General features: G+C 38.2%; 2 protein-coding genes and 1 long non-coding RNA gene across 5 annotated transcripts in view; 1 reads left to right on the forward strand and 2 right to left on the reverse strand.

Moving 5' to 3' along the window:
• Window positions 1-604: 604 nt before the first annotated feature.
• LOC119490087 lies at window positions 605-17,355 on the reverse strand. The gene is made up of 4 exons (XR_005207320.1): window positions 16,932-17,355; window positions 15,974-16,049; window positions 4,657-4,785; window positions 605-740 (listed from the first exon to the last, which is right to left on the reverse strand). It is a non-coding gene; the product is annotated as an uncharacterized LOC119490087 (long non-coding RNA).
• On the forward strand, window positions 12,474-14,906 carry LOC119490076 (galactose-specific lectin nattectin-like). Its single transcript, XM_037773294.1, has 7 exons — window positions 12,474-12,569; window positions 12,944-13,009; window positions 13,127-13,142; window positions 13,267-13,346; window positions 13,472-13,606; window positions 14,202-14,310; window positions 14,492-14,906. The coding sequence occupies exons 2-7, from the start codon at window positions 12,944-12,946 to the stop codon at window positions 14,554-14,556; spliced, it is 471 nt and encodes a 156-aa protein (XP_037629222.1). The 5' UTR covers window positions 12,474-12,569; the 3' UTR covers window positions 14,557-14,906.
• Window positions 17,356-19,758: 2,403 nt separating the features above from the next.
• acss2 (acyl-CoA synthetase short chain family member 2) overlaps window positions 19,759-22,553 on the reverse strand; it is a 56,515-nt gene continuing 53,720 nt past the window's right edge. For all 3 annotated transcript variants that reach the window (XM_037773207.1, XM_037773208.1, XM_037773206.1), the window contains one exon: window positions 19,759-22,034. In XM_037773207.1, coding sequence (XP_037629135.1) covers window positions 21,907-22,034 — 128 coding nt within the window. In that variant the 3' untranslated portion in view covers window positions 19,759-21,906. The remainder of the gene's footprint in view (window positions 22,035-22,553) is intronic.

A 22,553-nucleotide genomic window follows, 5' to 3' on the forward strand; every position in this document is an offset into this window, starting at 1 on the left:
GTGGACAGAGATTTAAAAAACAATCAATAATAGCACATCAGAGGCCTCAGAAGTTACAGGTTTACACGTTGACTTTCTTTGCCTTTTCTCAACTAATTATGTAAAACTTTCTTTATATAGCACTCTCCAAAACCTGGTTATAAAACGCTTAGAACAATTTAAACAAAATAGAATTAATGATGTAAGGTTACACCACATTATCAGTCACAAATGATCGTTTTTCTATCTCTTATCGACAGATAATCAATATTTACCTTCAAAGTTAATCTCCATGCAATGTTCGTTTCCGCCTCCGTTGCTGGGCTGACCTTTGGGCCAGCCTTCGTAGTCAAACACGGAACCATCAGTCCACAGCCACACACCCTCCTGAAACAAAAAGGTTTAACTTCAGTTGTGTTTTAACTGTGGTGCCTTTTATCAAACATCGGTTACAGCATGTGATGTAAAGAACAGGTGGATTTACTAGTATCCACATCCCACCTGTCAGACAACATCTGGAGGGGTTAATATCTCTTAATGCAACTATCAAATTACATAGAGAATAAATTCAATATCAGGCACACAGGATAGCTGCATCACAACCTGCTTATTGCTAAAACTCTCACCTTTGATGAATCGTAGCCTCCAACCCAGGTTTCTACATCTGAGCCGGTCGATCCTTTAATGGTGTCTCTGAGGAACTGGTACTCTTCTGTTGTGTGGAAGGAAGCCAGATTTCCACCGAGAGAAACGCAGAAGATCTGATGAAGGAGGCAAAGTGTGAGACAGAAAGAGTGAGAACATCACTACCTGAACATTACTGGTCTGTGTGTACCAACAGGAAAAACAACAAGGGTTTCATTGGTAATTAACACTTAGTGGGTCGTTTTTTAACTAACGATTAAAGTCCACGACAAAATCCTGTTTATTTAAAAAGAACATTATATTCAGTAAAAAAATAAAAATGTACCTCTGCATCAACGAAGTCCTTTACATCAAAGCTGAACAGGTAACACTTCTGTTCATAATGAGTCCAGCCAGGAGGGCAAAGTTTACAGTCTATAACACAATCACAGATCATTAGATAGATAGATAGATAGATAGATAGATAGATAGATAGATAGATAGATAGATAGATAGACAGACAGACAGATAGATAGATAGATAGATAGATAGATAGATAGATAGATAGATAGACAGACAGACAGATAGATAGATAGATAGATAGATAGATAGACAGATAGATAGATAGATAGATAGATAGATAGACAGACAGACAGACAGACAGATAGATAGATAGATAGATAGACAGATAGATAGACAGATAGATAGATAGATAGACAGACAGATAGACAGACAGATAGATAGATAGATAGATAGATAGATAGATAGATAGATGTACATCTCAACACTAGAGAAATATTTCCATAGAATACAAAATACAAAGAATACTCCATAAATATACCCGACTACTACAACTAGAATATAAAAATCGAAATTATAAAGATAAAATAACTCACTATATTATACATATGGATACTATAAACAATAGTGAAGTGTGCAAGTTACAATGTTTGATGTATATTGTCTTTATGGACAGTCTAACAAATAGAAGCTGTTGAGGAAGGACGGAGTTATCTTCAACAACAACAACAACTAAACTTAAACATTTCTGTAGCTTCTCAATAAGCAGAAGTTGAGTCAAAGTGGCAGCTACAGTCTTTCACCTCCACCGTTCTGAGAAGAACAACCAGACTGTGTCTCACCTGCTGCCTGTGAACACAAAGAAATGATCGTCAGTAGTCAACTCATCTTGGATTTGAACTTCAGATGTTAATTAACAAACACAGGTTACAGAACGCTGAGTTTTACTGATCTACATTTGTTTTTTCGCTTCTTTTATTTGCAAAATATTAATAAAAAAGTCATATTTCCATTGTATTAATAATATCAGTCATGTTGAAACGTGACGTTTTGCTCCGAGACTGTTTAAAGTTTAGGTGTTCTCACACCAAAGATCTTTCTGAAATAACTGTTTTAGTGTACATATTACTTACATTAGCTGCAGTCCACAGTCCACTGGTCAGACAGAGGACCGCAATGAAATGAAGACTTGATGCCATCTGTGTAAAGACACATCATATTAATGAAGTTATAGATAAGTGCATTGTCTAAATGTGAAACAAGGCATTGTAAAGAACTCTACATGAAAAGGGGATTTCCCCTTGAAGTGAACACTAAATGAAATAATGAACAGATGAATAAAAACAGCTGATGCTGTGATGAAAGGCAGGAACGAGAGCCTTACCTTGTTGAGATGATCAGGTGAGGTTGCTCTTGCAGCGGTAGCAGGTAGCAGGTAGCAAGGTGTCTTTGAGCGGGAAACCCACAGCTTATATACCTTCTCTGCAACGTGTCTCTCTCTGATCACAGGATAATGTTTAATTATTGTAATTAATAAGGAGTAATCTATTGGATCAGACTTGAGGAAAAACCAGAATGCTCTTCAAACAAAGCTAAAAAAACAAAATGGATCCAGCGCCTTTGTAGATACCTTCTACAGCCTGTGCTATTCATGTATTAGAAATTTGAGTTAAGAGTTGTAATTCACAACGGCTCTCCAGACACCTATGGGTGTTGTCTCTACGGCCATATTTGATACAGTCTATGGGATTGCCGTGAAATTTAGTGCAGAAATTCATGTCACTAAGACGGTGAATTCTCAGGACTCTGATGATCTTCTGACTGATCCTCAGGCACCTCCAGCAGGTCAAAACTGTCACAACAACATCTACTGGATGGATTGGTACAGACATTACTACGTTTAACTTACGTTAGCTGAATTTTTGTTTTGTTTTTTACTTTACTCCCTTGATACTTTGCCCCGTGTACTGTCTGCTTTCCGGCTGAACACCTGTGCTGCGTGCGAATTGATATCATGGGGTGAAAGGAAAGAAATTTTCTCTGAATAAAAAACAAATGCATACAAGGAAAGCACCTGTGGTTGAAGCCGCCCTCGTCAAGTGGATTGATAATGCCGGGTCACGAAATCACCTATGTATCGTGATTTTTTTTTTTTTTTTTTTTAGATTTTGAAATGTATTTTTTAATGCCAGAATCGATATATTTGCTTCATCTGAGTCTATGTGGAGGTTGAAGGAAGTTACCGCTTTTATTGTTGTAGTCTGAGTAACGTGATGTCATATCCGTTCCGTATCCGTCAACCAAAACAAACCTCAGCGAGCCGAAACAAGAGAATAAAACGTTGGAGGGTCAGCGTGGATACGACCTGCACCCTCCCATGTTAAATCCAGCGTGGTAAACACTACACATCCAGTAAAGGATGGAAACACTTTGGGTTTCACACATTTGACAGGAAAAGCAGAGCTAGACAGAGCAGAGCTAAAGCTGCATCGTAACTCTGTCACGGACAGGAAACGTTATCATATCGCAGTAACGTGGCAGTGGAGCCGGCCGTCGCTCTCGTCTCCGTGGTCAAATGGGCCGACGCTACAACTGTAGAGCACCCAGATACTGACATTATGTTCTCTGCATTGAAACGGCCCCGATGGAGCTGACCATGGATGGATAAAGAGAACGGAGCTGACGGGAGAGCTAGAGACCACCTTGGAGAAGTTAGAGGAAGTAGACACGTGGGACTACGTCCGCTTTTCAAAATAAGGTGTTAACAAAGGGAACTGTATATACAAAATACATCTATGGAAATAAGATTGATGGATTATATTCACCAGAAGTATAAAACATTACATGTCCCTTATAGATTAAAAAGAAAATCCCACTAATCTGTGAGGGAAATGTCTTTATTCTTTGATTTTTTGGGTTGCTGGAAAAGATGTGATAAATAATTACTGACAATGATCCTGATATATTTGACTTCAGGACATCTCTGACTACATACATGCTGAAAATTAAACATTTTTACTGAATTAATTTTAGAGATTTTCCAAATTAAAAGTCCCTAGAAGTGTATGATTCAACGTTTTCTCATGGTCTAGTGGTTTAAAATCACAATAAATCACAATATTGAAAGGCAATACTTGAAAATCCCAATACATATTGAATTGCCTCCCAAGTATCGTGATAGTATTGAATCTGTAGATAGGTGAATCGTTCCAGCCCTACACATAATGCCTCCAAAATGAAACTTTGCTGATCGGCTCCTCGGCACTGCACCGGTGTCCATCTCCCTCCATGCCGCGCACACACATCCTTAATAATGCAGGCCTACAGCTAAATGTTGTAAAATGACTTTTACTCTGAGGGAGGGAGACTGGGACATCTAGTGGCTGAATGTTATCACTACTATCAATTGTACCATTAATTACACATTACACACACACACCATTATGTCACCCTCTATTGCTGCAGGTAAATGTTCTGAAAAACACGTGAAACCGACCCAGGGTGGGTTCTGTGAATACAGATGGGAAAAGTAAACTGGCAGACACTTCTTTTGATCAAACCTCTCCTGGGTGTTTGATGAAGATGATTCTGTTTAACTTTGAACATCCTGGTTGAAAAAGGGGACTTGCTCACATGAGTAAATAGGCCAACAGCAGTGCTGCACTTAAGCCCCGAGACCTGTGGGATCGCAGGTTCATCCACCGTTTTACAGCCGCTCCTTTGATCAATTGTCAAAGCCATGGTTACACATACCTTAAAGCGGGTAATGGAGATGCGGCCTCGGTGCTGGAGGTGAGGCAAGAGTGGCGGGTGCTGGTGGACGGTGAACTTCCAAAACGTTCAGAAACTGCATTTCAAACGGCGGACCACGGCAACATACGCCTAGAAGAAGAGAGCGAGTGAGAGAGAGTCAGCGTGTAGAAGAAGAGTAAGAGGAAGAGAATGAAGAGGAAGAGGAGGAATAGGAAGAAGAAGAGGAAGAGGAAGTAGAAGTGGAAGGAGAAGAAGAAGGGGACTTTATTAACCGCCGATGGGAAATTCAATTTTTTCACTGTTATTTTACACAGTACACACAGGCCCGAAATACACACATGCACAAACAGGACCTACGGTATATACATGTATTAATGGAGAAATGTCAGAGCGAGGGGGCTGCCCCTGACATGCGCCCCGAGCAGTTGGGGGTTTGGTGCCTTGCTCAAGGGCACCTCGGCAGTAGCCTAGAGGCAAACTGGCATCTCTCCAGCTACCAGTTCAAACTCAGTACTTGGTCCATGCGGGGACTTGAACCGGCGATCCTCCGGTTTAGGGATGCTAATTTTGAAAAATGTTCTTAACCGATAACCGACCCTCGTTAACCGACAAGATTAGTGTGTCTCATGCAGCGGTGCTCCAGCTGCAGTGTATGAGGACAACAGACAACTGAGTCTCCAGTTCGCCGGCTCAGACTCTCTTAAGGTGGACCAGCTTTTCTCCTTTAAGTGACGAGTTTTTCTCAGCTTTTTAATTAATTATTAACATTTCTTTTAACCGTTTTAACCGATAGCGTTGATCAGTTAAAACGCTTTATGTCGATTAACGGTTAAACGGTTAATTATTAACATCCCTACTCTGGTTTCCAAGCCAAGTCCCTATGGACTGAGCTACTGCTGCACGCACACGCACACGCACACGCACCATTAGTTATTCATTCACAGCTAAATATTTATATCCTGGATTCCACAGATGCAGTTGCTTGGAAGGAAGTAACTAACACAATATTATGTAAGAGTTATGTAAGAGTTTATGTGAGAGTATTATTGCAGGATTGCAGGGTTGCCTGCAATAACATTTCATCTTTCGGTATGAGTTTTTCCATGAGCTACATTATACATACTTTTGTTTTACCAAAACTTTTGCATTTGCTCCCTCCAGTGATGTCTGAATTACCTGAGCTTTCCTTGGACAAACATACATTTTTCTGTGTATTTATTAAGACCTTTATGTAGCCAGAACACTGACAGTGTTTCAGATACATATTTTTCATGGAAAGGTAAACATTGTGTTGCATTTAAAAGGGTTTACTAGTCAACATAAATAAATTAGGGATGGGTCATGATTTTCAACTCTTCGAATGGTCATTCAATTCTAAAAAATCAAATAGTTTCTGCGACTATCAACGTTTTTACGGGCCTGTAGCACATAAAAGCCCCACCCTGAACATTTTTCATGTGAAAGAAGGTTAAGTGGGAAACTGTCTGCCCCAGAGTCACAAGAAACGCCTGGTCCATGTGCATTAATGCATTTTTTTTTTCATGTTGATTTACTTGCAATTTTTAAAAATATTATAGACTGGTTCCCAATGATTATTGAACAGGAATTTTGCTTGAAATGCACATATTGTTGGTAAGGTCAAGGGTCATCCAACCTCAGAGATACTCTGTGGGTACTGGATTACTATTAGGTGTTTTGTTTGTTTTGGTGTGATGTTTTGAGGACCTGGCAAAGATAATTGTACATAGTTGACTTCTTACAGGGGTATGGCCATGGCTTCACTCTAGAAATTGGATGTCCAAAAACATTATGTGCATTAGCACTAACCCTGTGAGACCTCTTAGATCACTGGGCAGTGGACTGCTAGTGGTACCCTAGGTAAAAACCAAACAAGGAGAAGTGGCTTTTAGTCACTATGAAGCACAGCGCTGGAACCAACTGCCTGCTGGTCCTAGGAATGCCCCAACCTTTGTAGTTTTTAAATCCAGACTGAAAACCTGATTGTTCTCAAATGCATTTAATTAAATGTCTTTAATGCCAAAGGCCTTATTATCATTGTATTATTACTATCATGTTAAATATATTTATTTACTTATTCTTTAACTCCTTTCTTTTTTTTTAACAGATCTATTTTATTCTGCTCTTTCAAACCACATTGTCTTAACTTTGAACTGTGTTGTTTTAACTTTGAATTAATTTGTTCTAAATGTGTATTGTATTGATTTAACTTCTCTGTACAGCACCTTGAACCTACCTCTGTGCATGCAACGTGCTTTATAAATAAAACTGCCTTGCCATGCCAAGGAAGTTACAAGACAATAGATTTAAAGAACATTTCCTTGTATGCAAATCACTATCGCTGCACATCTCGTCTTTCAGTTTTTAGCATTTGCTTCCTCCTCTGGTGTCTCTAAATTGCCTCACCTGAGAGAAGTGTTAAAACTGCAATTTTTCTGTGCATTTATTCAGCTTTTGAAAAAAAGAAAAGTTTGATTTTTTAACACGATACAATCTAACCAACCAGATGGTCAGAAAAACCTGGCCCTGTGGGCTTCACGTGCACACACGCTGCCATATGCTCCACATGAAATGCAAATGAGAGTAGATTAGGGGCGCAACGGATTACAAAACTCACAGTTAGGATCGTATCACAGTTTTGAGTCACGGATCAGATCAGTAGAAAAAAGGGAACAAATATAACTTTTAGATATGCCACAATTAAGTTATTTTGCTGCAGATACATTGACTCAATCGTCAATGAGCAATATCGGCCGATACAGATGTTTTTTGTCATTGTTTTGTAAATTTAAATGTTTTTAAATCCTAAATGTTATCCTTTTACTTTGTTATAGTCATCTATTGTGGTTATTTGCATTCAAACACACAATTCAAATGATTAGGAAATCCATCTGTCCATCCATTTACTTCTAATGATATGTGATTGATGAAAAAATCTTGGCATTAGTAGTTGTAATGATGTATTATAAGCTGCTGTAATGGCAATTTTCATATCTGCAGTCTAACACTGTACCTTTAGACAATCTCAGGGCCTCACATGTTCAACTTTGTCACCATAGGACAGTGACCTGACATTTTAGTTCTCTGTAACTGCAAACAACAGATTGCTGAAATACGTGTTATGTCTTGTGATGCTCTGTTGTCTGCTGTGTGCTGACGCATTGATACACTTTCTATCCTTCTCTTCTTTTCTTCTTTGCACTTATCTTCATGTTATGCTTTAAATGTATAAATACTGACTACTCTTTGTATTCGGGGCTCACTTGCCACAGTCCACAACAGGTGGCTGTGCTCGTGAGTCCATCTGCAGATGTTTTAGCTATTAATGTATACCTTTTTATTAAATTCACTGAAAGACAAGTTGTTACGTTGGTTTGTGTCTTGTTTTAACAGAAACTGCCACCACACTGCTTAGAGCTCATGTTAGGTAGTTAAACAGGTCATAATTCTCTCTCTATTATTTATTTTATATTGATGTGAAAACATCTTCAAACAAATGTATTCAAGTTTCTCGTCAAAAACTATATTTTAGAAGACTTCAAGACTACTACAAGACTTCCTCTTGAAAGCATTCATTTCTCCCGAGAACACACGGTGAACGCCATGTTATCGCCGTGGTTACAAATTTATAAGAGGAATATTCCGTTGTCGGACTTCCAGTGAAAGCAACTGAGCGTCTGGCAACCAGCCACACACGAACTAGACACCTGCCATCTGACATTTAGTCACAATTCAGTCCAAAAACATACAGTCCACCAATCAGTGCATTTTAAAATAAAATCATTCTTTTGCGCGGCAATAGATCAGCAGAAAACATAGCAGCAAAATAGCACAGAACAAGAAAAAATGTAGTCAGTAATCTGTTGAATATCTTAGTTATTGATTCGTACCTTCTCACACCAATGCACAACTTCCAATGTGATTATTGTGTGAACAAATCCTTCTGCTTTCTTTCCAGAAGCCTCAAATGTCATCCTCGGTTCCTTGGTAGGCTGATCTTGTTTTCCGTTGGAAATATTAATAAGAATTGTTTGTCATTTCTGATTGGTTGACGTTTGTGATCAGTAACGAGACCTAATTAAAGTCTGAATGTCAAATTTCTAACCATTGCAACACTCATAAATATCTATTCTATTCACATGCCTTTTTAATGATATAACACAGAATAATAATAAGAATATAATGAGAATATACAGTAAATAAATAATAAATCTACATAATAATAATCAACATTAATATTTAGGAAGACAATTAGCCTACGTTTTATTTGACGGGGGGCGTTAAGGGACCTGGATAATATATAGGGGGGCGCTACCCCAAAAAAGGTTATCACAACATCACCCTACTAAACATCGACCGTAAATGGAAATTGTGGTTGTCGTCTTGTTGCAGATAGAAGGGAATTGTGCCAACCAGGAAAAACTCTGAAAGTCAAAGCAGCTATCAAAACCCGATCCTAATAAACATCGACCGAAAATGCAAAAAACAATGAGTGATTGTTGTCTTGTCGCAGGTGGAAGGGTACTTTCCAACCAGGAATCAAACTGAAAGCTAAAGCAGCTATCACAACATCACCCTACTAAACATCGACTGTAAATGGAAATTGTGGTTGTCGTCTTGTTGCAGATAGAAGGGAATTGTGCCAACCAGGAAAGACTGAAAGTCAAAGCAGCTATCAAAACCCGATCCTAATAAACATCGACCGAAAATGCAAAAAACAATGAGTGATTGTTGTCTTGTCGCAGGTGGAAGGGTATTTTGCTAACCAGGAAACACTCTGTAAATAAAAGCAGCTATCAGAACCTCACCTTACTAAACATCTACGTAAATAGGGCTGTGTATAGGCCTGAATCTGGTGATACGATACATATCATGATACAGGGGTATAGATTCAATATATTATGATAGGGGTGTGAATCTTTCTGCATCTCACGATGCGAATTCAATTCTTTGGGTCACGATTCGATTCAAAATCAATTCTACATTCAGTAAATAGGGGTGCTAATTTTAGGATGAAAATTCAAAAATTAATTGTAGAAAAAATAACCCTGTAAAACTGGCATTTTGTGTGATTTTTAATCGCACGCATTATGTCCATGACCTCGTGTCGGCAACAGACGAGCAATGGCTGATTGAAGTTGAAATGAGGAGTTATCTATACGATACCTCCTCCTCCTGAATAAAAGGTACAAAACATTAGAAGATAGCAAGTACTACTCATCCATCTGTTAAGTGGTTACGTGTCCTGTCTGATCTGGAGCTCACAGCTCATAGGAAGGTGGTTTGTTTACATGACGTAACGTAACGCTTGCTGTTAGGATACGCTGTCTTCCTCTCTGTGGCCCAGTTCTTTCCATCATTACGGTTGTTGTTGAATTATTCCTCGTTCAGTTTGACTGAACGTTACATTTCATTTTCAGTGTCACTCCCTTCATGTGGTGCATTTAGTGCGTGTGAGGCGGTAGTAAAAAAAGTAGTTCAAATCAATTTTTTTGAAGTTATGAATCGATTCAGAATCTTAGAAGATAAGAATCACGATTCTTACATGAATAGATTTTTCCCATACCCCTATATTGCGATATATTGTGTTACTGTAAGTAAGGCAATATATTGAGACTTTTTAAATCTAATTTTAGGATAACTGTCATAGTATAGAGAACACACAACCATATGCACAAAATCTGAAATTAAAAAAGTCACTACGTCACATGGCTACTATGTGGACTTACTAGGGATGTCACGAGAACCGATACTTCGGTACCAAGTCGATGCCAAAATTCTAAAAACGTGATGGTTCACTTTTTCTACAGTACCGAAGGTACCGCACGATCAGGGTCCGAAATTAACACCCCCCAAGCGCCAAATGCAGGTAGATTTTCCATTTGGCGAGTAACTCTCTGAAGGCTATCCGCCACACTGGCAGGTAAACATTTGTAACAAACCACACGCTGCTTCTGTCCTCTGCTCTCCGTGTCGGAGTTTGACACATACATGCACACACAACAGCACCATGCAATAGAGTCGGAGATGTTGGGTTTGTTTGCTTTTATATATATATATATATATATATATAAACTGGAAAAAGTTCGGAAACTTGTGTTTGGTCGATTATTTCATTGCCGTTACAATGCTAATGGTCATTGTATTTTACATCTTTGGAAAGCCTGTTTATTTACCTTTGCAATGATGTCCAACTTGTAAGGATCATGCATTTGTGGGATGAGCAGCACAGCTGATTATGTGGGGAGCGCCCAAGAAAAATTTGCCAAAATGCTCCGTCAATGGTAAACAGTGTATTCTCCTGTTGGTATTGACTCTTGTTTTGAGTTGTTTGGTGGATTGGATGATTGAACTCTCTATCAGTAACAAGGAACAAACAAGACATATTGGCAATTTTACACTTTATTCATTTAATCCACCGTCAGGAGCCTCAGTAGCGGTGGAAGATCCATACGCAGCCACAACAGCCTGGCACCTCCTCCTCATGCTGGTCACCAACCTGGTCACACGTTGCTGTGGGATGGCGTTCCATTCCTCAACCAGGATTCGTTGCAGGTCAGCCAACGAGGTTGTGTTGGTCACTCTAACACGTACAGCACTCCCAAGCTGATCCTACAAGTGTTGAATTGGGTTGAGGTGTGGACTCTTGGCAGGCCGTTCCATTCTCTCTACTCCCACATTGTGGAGGTAGTCTGTGATAACCCTGGCTCTGTGGGGGGGGGAGCGTTGTTTCTTGGAGGATGAAGTTAGGACCCAGATTGTGGAGATATGGGATCGCCACTGGCTGCAGAATCTCATCCCGATATCTCCCTGCATTGAGATGGCCTTCAATGATGACAAGCCTTGTTTTGCCAGTGAGGGAGATGCCGCCCCCCCCACACCATGACACTGCCCCATCAAAAGCTGTTACTCCATCGGTGCAACAATCAGCATAGCGTTCTCCACGTCGTCTCCATACTTTGACCCTGCCATCCAACTTTCGCAGACAGAACCTGGACTCATCACTGAACATGACATTCCCCCACATGTTCAGGTTCCATTGTCTGTGTTGTCGACACCAGCGCCAACGGGCCTGACGGTGAAGGGCAGTCATTGCAGGCTTCCTGGTAGCCTTATGAGAATACACTGTTTACCATTGACAGAGCATTTTGGCACATTTTTCTTGGGCGCTCCCCACATAATCAGCTGTGCTGCTCATCCCACAAATGCATGATCCTTACAAGTTGGACATCATTGCGAAGGTAAATAAACAGGCTTTCCAACGATGTAAAATACAATGACCATTAGCATTGTAACAACAGAGAAATAATCCACCAAACACAAGTTTCCGAACTTTGTTTTTCCAGTATATATATATATATATATATAGAGAGAGAGAGAGAGAGAGAGAGAGAGAGAGAGAGAGAGAGAGAGAGAGAGAGAGAGGGTGTGTGTGTGCGTGTACAGCCTCTGCTGTTTTCTTACAGTCATTGAGCTATAAAATCTCATAAATAAAGTCTCATCATTTTCCTTTTTTTTTTTACCATGGTATCGAACTGGGTATCGTGAATCGTGGAAATTCACCGGTATTGGTATCGACTACTAGATTTCTGGTATGATGTTAGTTTTCTGGATGATAGTCCTAGGGATGTCACATCCCTAGGACTAACATCATCACACGTGAATACTGTTTAAGGACCTCAGTATGCAGAAATATTCACCACCATCTACCGTAAATGCAAAAAAAATGTTTTGGTTGTTGGTTCGTTGCAGGTGGAAAACGCCCATGTTCTGTAATTTTAGCTTGACATATTCAACATTCCAGGCACACAGACTGGGTATAAATACAGGTTCCATCCTTTTCCAAATCAAACTGTTTGCTCATCCTCTCTGCATCAGGCATCACTACAGCAAAGGTAATACTACATAATACTATTTTGTAATACTTTCAAACAAATTTTTATGTGACAATTACAGCTGAAATAGCTAGTCAACTAATCAGTAAGTTTAGCTGGATAATTATAAACTGAACAGACTGAACTGACGTTCTATAGACATAACAATGAATGAAAAATCAAAAAGTCTTAATAATTGTTTGATGTGGAAACAATAATTGTAAATACATAAATATCAATGTCAGACATTGAGATGCCTTTGTAAACATTTTACCACAGATTTTAACATGTTTAACTAGTGCTACTTACAGTGTAACAGAATAGATACTAGAATAGGATTAAATACCTACAAGCACACATAAAATACATTTATTCTGTTTAATGCTTTTCCACAGATGGCATCAGGATTTCGCTTGGCTTTCATCCTCTGTTTGGCCGGCGTACTGTTGATTTCAGAAACTGTAAGTAAAATTTTAAACACTTCTATATGAAATTGTTCAGGATAACGCATGTCAAAATGAAAATAAAGAATGCAAATACCAAGCTGATTTAAGGAATGTGTTTTTTCGTGTTCACAGTGGTCCTGCAGTCAAGGTTGGTAGCTCTGACTTATTTATACTTGGATGTTGTATGTAAAAGATACACTGTCACATCTCAGCTCTTATCAGATTATAGCCATATCCCGTTTGCTTTTAGTAACATAACAACTGTGTTGCAGGCTGTCCTTCAGGTTGGACTCGTTATGGCTCTCGCTGTTTTCGCGTTGTGACCGCTCGAAGGAATGTGGCTACTGCAGAGGTACCTACTTAATCACTCTTCATTGGCCTGCAGGTTATTCATGATCATATTTATGTTGTTTAGTTGTTTTTCACTCCTATCCTTCATCTCTTAGTTCTTCTGTCTCACTCTTTCTCCCCCATCAGCGCACCTGCATTGCTCTTGGTGGGAACCTGGCCTCAATCCACAGCTCCGGTGAAAACAATTTCGTTAGGGGCCTGATTTTCCGAAGGTATCGCTCATATCCAAGAACCTGGATTGGGTTGACTGATGCAATACAGGTGAGACCATTTTAGACTCGTAGACTTGTTCTAGTACAATCAATGATGAGTAACGTGTTGCTATGTGGAAATTAATATGTGCTCACCGAATTATATCTCATTTTAATCTAGATTAATTAATTTAGACAAAAATGTCCACATGTGCGAATGAGCTAACTGAAAACCAAGATGGCTAAACTGGACGAATTACTGTTGATGAAGTTTTAATGTGCATCAACAGCTTATGAATATGGTAAACTGGTACAGTGCTGGTTTGATTCAAGGCCACTATGTATATAATTTGGCTTTTTAACCATAATCATAATGCTTCCCTAACCTTCAACAATAATTAGAGTTGGATTTTTTTCAAAAGGATGACGATGTGACCACAGTAGGGCTGCCAACGAATATATTAAATTTGAATATATATATTAAAATAGAAAATAAACAGACATTCAAATTTGAAAATGAAGCAGCACTACGGCGGATGTCTGCCTCGCAGGACTGCATGATGGGAGTCACACAACCCTAATTTTAAAATATGAACCCTATATCAACCAGCAAATCAGTAATCTACAATTAGTGCAGTTTTTGTGAAATCACCTTTCTGTTCTAGGAGAGAATCTGGATGTGGACGGATGGTTCGAGGGTTCGCTTTGCCCGCTGGGGTCGTCGCGAGCCTAACAACAGTGGAAATGAAGACTGCACCGAAATTAACTTTAGAAGTACATATATTATTTCTTTACTTCCTGATTTTGAATTGAGCGTTAGCATGGATACGTATGTTGTATTTCTATTACTGTTCATACGCTTGTCTTGATTTGCCTGAAGTATACACATTTCATTAGAGACATTTAAATGCACTCTTTTATGCTGTTGAACTCAGTGATTCTTTTCTTCTTACAGGATACTATTGGAATGACGAGAAATGTCACAACAGGAGGCCTTTCGTTTGTGCCAGGAGACGGTGATACATCCCGCCATCTGCTGTCATATTTACCATTACGAGACCACTTCCGCTATGACGACGTTACTTCGCTAAAAGCCAACATGCTCTAATGCTTCACTTCCAATTTAATGCCTCCATATCAGTAAATATCTCTCCTGATTATTCATTATGAATAGAATAAACCTGACATCATATCATAATAAGTAAACTGATTGAACTGTGATTAAAAAATAGGCTTTTTATGACGGTGGGGGGATTATGTTTTTTGTGATTCTTTTATTTACTGGCATATATTAACACAATTTAATATGGGTGACAAGAAAATCAATATGTAAACGAACTACAATGAAATAAAATAATCTGATAGCATAATGTGTTCCTGGTATGAAATCATTCTCCATTTTATCTGTTATACTTTAACTGATATGATTGTTTATTATGATGTTACTTTCTCTTTGATGATACTTTGATAGTAGCATTATGTATGCTTATTACAAGGCTCTGTTGAATACTCGATTGTGATTGGTCAATCACGGCGTTCTACGGTCTGTTATTTCTTTATAGCAGACCGTTGCTGTGTGTAACAGACTGTTGCTATGGGCGCAGTTCTGATGTCGGATTCTGGAAACTGTTTTTGTCTCAAATTATTGATTTCTTAAGTAAGTAGTTCTGTAATAAGTGGGATAATGTACAGCTAGCAGGTCATTGTTGTGAAATAAACCCCTTCAGGGCGATGAAAGACCACCCCTCCGCTCCGTCTCTGCAGTTTTATTTCACAACAATGGCTGGCTCGCTGTACATTATCCCTTACATATAACACGCACTAATAATTCACTTCCAATTTAATGCTTCCAAAGCAGTAATTAGCAATATCACTGTCCTGACTATTCATTCTGAATAGTTTAAAACCTTTCACCATATCATCATTACTAAACTGATTCAAAAACATGCTTTTTATGAGGCGGGGAGGATTATTTTTCTTGTGATTTTTTTCATTCAGTCATATAATAACACAATTTCAGATGGGTGAAAAAAAAATAGAATAAAAAACTACACTGAAATAAAATATAATCTGACAACATAATGTGTTCCTGATATGAAATCCTTCTCCATTTTACCTGTGTTAGTTTGTGTGTGTGAACATCATCACATAGAGTGCAAATGAAGCAGCTGATCACACCAGATGTTGGCTCAGATCATTCATCAGAACAGTAATGCATTCATCCATTACAAGCTGTTAATCAATCTGATTAAGTTTCTCCCAAAACCATTTTACTGCTTCTTGAACAAATTAATAAAGGATCTCTGAAAAAGTAAACAAACCAAACATCTTGACGCTGTTGCACGGCGCTGTTGTGTGTGCGTGTGTGTGTGTGTGTGTGTGTGTGTTTCAAACTCCGACACACAGAGAGGACAGAAGCCTTCAGAGAGTTACTCACCAAACTAAGATCTATCCACATTTGGCGCTTGTTATTTTCGGACCATGATTACAGGCATCGTCCGGTACCTTCAGTACTGTAGAAAAAGAGTACAGTCACGTTTTTAGAATTTTGGCATCAACTTGGTACCGAAGTATCGGTTCTCATGACATCCCTATACCAAACCTCTGACTGTAGCACAGGTGAATACAAGCTAAAGCTCAATATTTCTTAAAACCGTAAAGCGCCTCAACACAAAAGTCCAATAAAAGGTATGCACAATATATCTGTGGTTGATATTTTATATATACAACCTGGCAGACAGGCTGTATTCATGCCTCTGCAAACTCCAACCAATACAGTAAAACTATCAGATGTATACGTAAAACACACACATTGTCATTTCAGACAATCCAAAGATACATTACAATGAGAAAATACCCCAACGTCTATCATACGTGCCGGTAGAAACGGATTATGCCACTATGATAACCGGTTAATGTTTTAAAAGATTTATGCTGAATAATAATTAATATGCCATACGTATGCCTAGTTAATGTTAATGCAACGTGGAGTTTTATAAATGTGTGAACGCATTTTATTATTACACATGCAAAAAATAATACAAGTACTATTTGGTTATTGGTTCTAAATGTATGTCATCGATTAGTGAGGCTAGCTCTACATAAAAGGACAACAGAAATGAAACAAAACCAACATAAAATAAAAAAAACACACATAATAAAAATAAATAAATAAGTAGATAATAATAAAAAAGACCACGTGAGAGAATGACAATAATTTCACTTAAAAAAACGTTAAAGATATTCCATACGTTCATTGTTTTCATTGCTTTTTTGTTTTGTGAGGAAGATATAATTCCATTTCTTTATTTAATACAAAGAAATTAGGCTTTTTTTGTAAATTTACACTTGTGAATGTGGAACTTCATGAGAATTAAAATTAAATGTATAGTTACCTGGTCATCTTGCTGCAGCTGATGGTGGATGACGTCAGCTGATGGTGGATGACGTCAGCTGATGGTGGATGACGTCAGTTGGTTGAGCAGTTACCGTTAACATTAGCTCAGGGAGTTGGTGCTAACTTTGGTTTAAAATTGTCTTTCAGGAGATAAAAGTTGAAAATATGATCACACTGAAGACTAATGAACTTCTCAGCAACATTTTAAGTGACTTCCAGTCGATGTCAGGCGGGTTTAACGGTAATAAACACCTTAAAGACTCCAACAGGCAGGAAACCGCTGAACCGTGCCGAGGAAGAGCCAAAATGGCGCACGATTTCTTCTTCGCTGGTGGACTGGAAAGCTGCTCAGCTGCAGCTGGTTCTGGAGGACTACCGGTGGAGCTGTCATCATCAGAAATAAATGAAATAATAATGGAAACATGTAGAAATATGATCAAATAAATGTGCAGGTTCATTTGAAAATAAATAAATGTATTTATTTGACAAATTACTTATTTTTGTATTTATTTATCCCCCATTTCCCTCCACTACTGGTGGCCACAAACTGTAGATGTTAATGATGCTAATACTTTTGTAATTTTACTATTTTAATTTTAACTAACATTTTGAATGCAGGATTTTTACTTGTAACTGTGGTAGTTCTACTTTTACTTAGGTAAAAAAAAACATTAAAAAAAACTGTAAATTAACTTTAAAAAAAAAATGTTATTAAAAACTACTGATATGCAGAAAATATCAGTAAAATATCCCCCACAAAATTTGTGAAATATCCCGAAAATATAAAACAAATCATGAGTTACAAATCATGAATTACTCCAAAAAATATTAGAAAAATATCCAGAAAATATTAGAAAAGGTATTTATAAAATATCCCCAAAATGTTAGTCATGTCAGCAATGAAAATGAAACCTAAAATCTCTCAAAAAATCTGATTTGTTTGAATAAACAATTTCCAGCAACACGAGTTCTGCAATTAATCATTTATCATTCATTTAGTTTAGTGTTCAAATGACAAATTCCCGATTAAATGTCAAATGAAGTGCCATGTTTTGGTTTCATCATTCTTTTAGCTCACATAACCTCTAACTACATTTGGTTTTGGTTGTTTTTTTAGTGTACAAACTTTTTTTAGCAATGAATTTATGTTTTCAAGCTGGCTCACTAACTGCACCTGCTAACCTGCTTTGGAGGATTAGATTAAAACCTGTTAACTGAGTGATCACTGACCTATCAGATCACTGGATTCATACAGGATCCAGGCTTCCCATTCCCACTGTGGTTTTAAAACAAGCTAAAAATACAAAATAAATGATGATTATAAATGCATTTTAATTATGAAAACTTTCTTTCATTCTTGTGTCAAGAGCTTTTAAACTCTTATTCTATCACTGCATCTCAAGGTAACATGATGGGACTTTGTGATAGTAACAGGAAATAAAAAATAAACCCTCTGTTGTTTTTTTATTAAAAAAAATAGTCCACACACTGTTAATCAGATCCCACGATTATAAATACATTTTGGTCAGGTAGACCTCATTAGGCATTAACTACTTTTCTCCTCCTCTCTTGTCTGGCAGCTTAACTTTATAATGTTGTTTATCAGCAGACAAAAACAACTCGCTCCATACCAAACACATATACAGTATGTTATAACTGATTTATAGCCTTATTTTAATAATCTGAAATTATTTCTTATTCTATTCCAGTTATCTGATTATATTGAATCAATTTCACTGCAATAACCAAATTTTCCAGTGAGTGTCACTGTTTCATCTAATGAATTGTAATGATGTTACATGTCATGAGCTGGACCAGTAACCCCAGTGTTACCAGAGCCAGTTATCCAGGATGACCGGTAACCAGGTAACCCAAAGACTGTTGAAGTTGATTCGTGGTTCAGGCCTCTGGCGTTGAATCTGGAAAGTCATCCCTCTTTTCACAACATTATACAACACTAAACAAAAAGCTGTGGATGAATATAAAAAGGTTATTATGTCAACTAAAGACATAAAATTATACAATAAATAACATTCACACTGACACACCTGGCAACAACCTGAGGTTTGGAGATGACTGGAGGGATTTGAACCTTCAGGGATAAAACAACATCTCTGAGAAAACACATCAAAAACTCAGTTTTTAAAGAAGCAGCCGGCGACGGAGGATGAGAGGCAGTAGTCATGTCCATTTACTGTCGTTGCATTTACACGTTGATACAAACAGAGAAATTAAAACGACACAAAACTGAGGCTGAACTATGGAGGACCACGAGAGACACGTAAATAGTAATAAAGCATTTAACTGATTAATAACTAATTGCACAATAAAAACAGGCATTAATAAAAAAAATTACAAATGTATTTATTAGTCTATGAATAAAAGGACTAAATTAAAGTCATACAAATAATTAATTATTTGACATTTTATTGGGCAATAAAAATAATTATAAAAAGAATTTACAAATTAAATATTTACAAAAACACCATAAAAGAGTCAATAAATACATAATTTAAATAAACATTAATAATTCATAAATTAAAATGAAAGTTGCCCGTTTAAATGCCTGATTAAAACCTGTATTCTTAATTAAATTTGTGAATCCAAGTATTTATTTCTCTTTAACTGCATTTTCAAATAGAATTTTAAATTCTATTATTTATTTCTAAATTCTTAATGTATTTTTAATTTATGTACTTGTTGACTGTTTGTAATTTATTGATGGATTAATATTTAATATGTAAATTATTTTTATTAAATGTCAAATAATGAATTACTTTGTAATTTCATCCTTTTATTAATAGATGAATAAATCATTTTGTAAACAGATTTATGAACGGTTATTTTTATTGTACAATTAGTTATTAATCATTTAAATGCTTTATTACTATTTAAGTGACTCTTGTGGTCCTCCATACTGAACAGAGAGAAAAACAAAAAAAATACAAACAGCATAATTCTCTTTCCTTCACCCGAGTTCTTACACAAACAAAAATAAAAAGCTTCTAAAATCAAATAAGCAGCTGCACATTTTTCTTGAACATTAGATACAATTATTAGCTTTTTACACTCAGCTCCACTGTTACTCATGTTGGCACATTGAGACACAAACGGCAACCAACTCAGAAACATGATGAAATCTGTACGAGGTCCTGCTTCTGGTTCATCGCGCTAAATCATTCTCACAAATCACAGACGTGGAAACGAAGAGGAGAAACCTTTGAAGCCCCAAATGAGCTCAGAGTTCACGTTTAGTTGGTTTTTACTCAATTTTAAGTTGTGAATCGTACGTTGCTTCAACCTTGACTTCAGTCTCTCAGCACAGGAAGAATGAAGTTAAAAGACTTTTGCTCAGAAAAAATCATCAACATTTTCTCCTTCAATAGCTGAAAAGAGGCACTAAAGGTTGGAGGAAGTGTGGTGATACTAGGGGTGGGAAAAACAAATCGATTCACCTATGTATCGCGTTTTGTTTTGTCGAAGTTTGAAGCTGAGAGCCACAGACAGGAAGTCAGAAAGTACCGAGAGACGCTCTGACACATTGTTGGTTTTGGTCTTTTCGTGGAATAAGTTGACAGACGATAATAAAAATACAGCCTTAACCTGAAAATGAATAAACAAAGCCGTGAATACAGACACCAATTAGACACCTTAGCTTTGATTTAACGGGCTTCATCCTGTGATATTGTTATAATAGTACCGTATCATGATCCAAACTCGATCCACAGATTGTGGACTATCACACATTGTGTCAAACTGTTGGTGATTATTTTACCAAATCATACTCGCATAATGATTTGGGATTGACTTTGGTACCTTATTTTAATCAAAGACAACTCTGTAAAGTCTAATTTAATAATGAAACATGGAGTCTAGACGCATCACACTACTTAAAAGTAGCACCAGTGAGCCCCAGTGAGCTAGCTAACGTTACAGCTCAGGTGAGGAGGACGCTATTATTGTTTACATCTGGCGCTGTGACAACGGCGAGCCTCTCGTCCACGAGTAGATGCACGCACAAATATGTGTTTTTGACTTTGGGGTGAACTGTCCCTTTAAATATATGAAGACGGTTTTGTTTTTGAGTTATTGGGAGATTTATGAAACACTTTTTTCCCTTTTTTGAACATGAGATGTGCAGCTGGTTTGGGGCTTTGAGAGAGGAGCCGACCGTGTGGCGTCCGGAGCTACGCGTGACGCTGAACACACTTTTCCCAGTTTACACCAGACCGACCACCGCTCTGCAACTTAAACACAAAGAAGAAGAGAACATACAAGCGTGCAGACACACTACAGATACAGCCAACGAATCCTATGTCAAACAAAATGACACAAATCTAAAGTTTTTTTTAGAAAATGACAAATTAAAACTAGTAGAAATATTGAGTGTAATCATCAGTGTACATAACAGTACTATGGCAGCGAGCGAGGGGAGGAGACAACTTGTTGCATTAACTACAGGGCAGTTACAAGTAGCACTTCACGTTAGCATCATTCCAAGTGTGGAAACACTTTAACTATTGTACTGAGGCGGGACTCACTGTGGTGCACCAGTACCGTACTAGTACTGAACGTATACTCATACCGAGCAGTTAAATAGCAGATATTGCTGTTTATTATTGGCTAAAACACACGAGGATAAAACCAAAGGAAGTGTTACCCTGCTCTACCTCTTCCACCGAGTTGGACTGCAGCGCGGCCTTTCACAGAAACAACCTCTAGCTTCTATTACTCTTTGTTAAAATGATGACTCCTTCTACAGAAGTGGGAAACATCTACCAGTGACCAGATGTTGTGTCTCTACCTGCTGCTGTCATTTTAGATACTGGCTCTGCTGCACACCTACTCATCAGGAGCTAAAGGTTGTTTGTTGGACAAGACCAGTTTTGTGTTCCTCCTCTTCCTCCTCTTCTCTGGTTGGGTTTGTGGCCGCTGGCGTGCGGCTGCAGTCGGAGCCTCCCCCCGCGAGGCCGTCACACGCCGGTGCAGCATCTGTTCTGGAAGAGCTGCTCGACCACCGAGGAGTCGGCCAGCGTGGAGATGTCGCCCAGGTCTCGTTCGTCACAGGCGATTTTGCGGAGCACCCGTCGCATGATCTTACCTGCGCAGAGCGGAGGACAGAGGTGATGATGGTGAGCTAATCTTAAAGGAGTGTGTGAGATCAAGCGGGTGCCAGGCTTGTAGAAAATCTAGAGTGGCCGACATGAAAACACAAACGATGAAAAGCACCAAGCTTAAAACATACTGCCGCAGAAACATATTTTCTCCTCATAGTTTTCCATCGTTGCAATCATTTGATGATTTTTGCAATCGAGTTTTTGTAATTTGGAAATGAAACTAGGGTTTAGTCACAGCTCTAAATATGTTAGTGTTCATGATCAGTCAGGTTTGGCTAAATCTCCTCCTCCACGAGTACAGCTAAAATAAAAACCTGCTTTATTCTGACCGTCTATCTAACTTAGGCGAGGAAACTCTGTCTGTGTGCCTTTCACATCCGTCCGATCTACTTCACATTTGGTGGGCGTATTGCTGGGGACCCAAAGACGTGTAGCGTTGAAGTTGGAGCTATGTGAAGACGCGTGCAGCAGCAGGGGGCGTGGCTTCAGGGCTCTGCAGACAG

The sequence above is a fragment of the Sebastes umbrosus genome, chromosome 6 (genome assembly GCF_015220745.1).
Source record: "Sebastes umbrosus isolate fSebUmb1 chromosome 6, fSebUmb1.pri, whole genome shotgun sequence".
Lineage (NCBI taxonomy): Eukaryota > Metazoa > Chordata > Actinopteri > Perciformes > Sebastidae > Sebastes > Sebastes umbrosus.

Coding starts and splice junctions, on each gene's coding strand:
- LOC119490076 (XM_037773294.1), top strand. CDS start 12,944: ATGGCATCAGGATTTCGCTTGGCTTTCATCCTCTGTTTGGCCGGCGTA. Junction 13,347..13,471: donor GGAATGTGGCTACTGCAGAG/GTACCTACTTAA, acceptor CTCCCCCATCAG/CGCACCTGCATTGCTCTTGG. Junction 14,311..14,491: donor CACCGAAATTAACTTTAGAA/GTACATATATTA, acceptor TTCTTCTTACAG/GATACTATTGGAATGACGAG.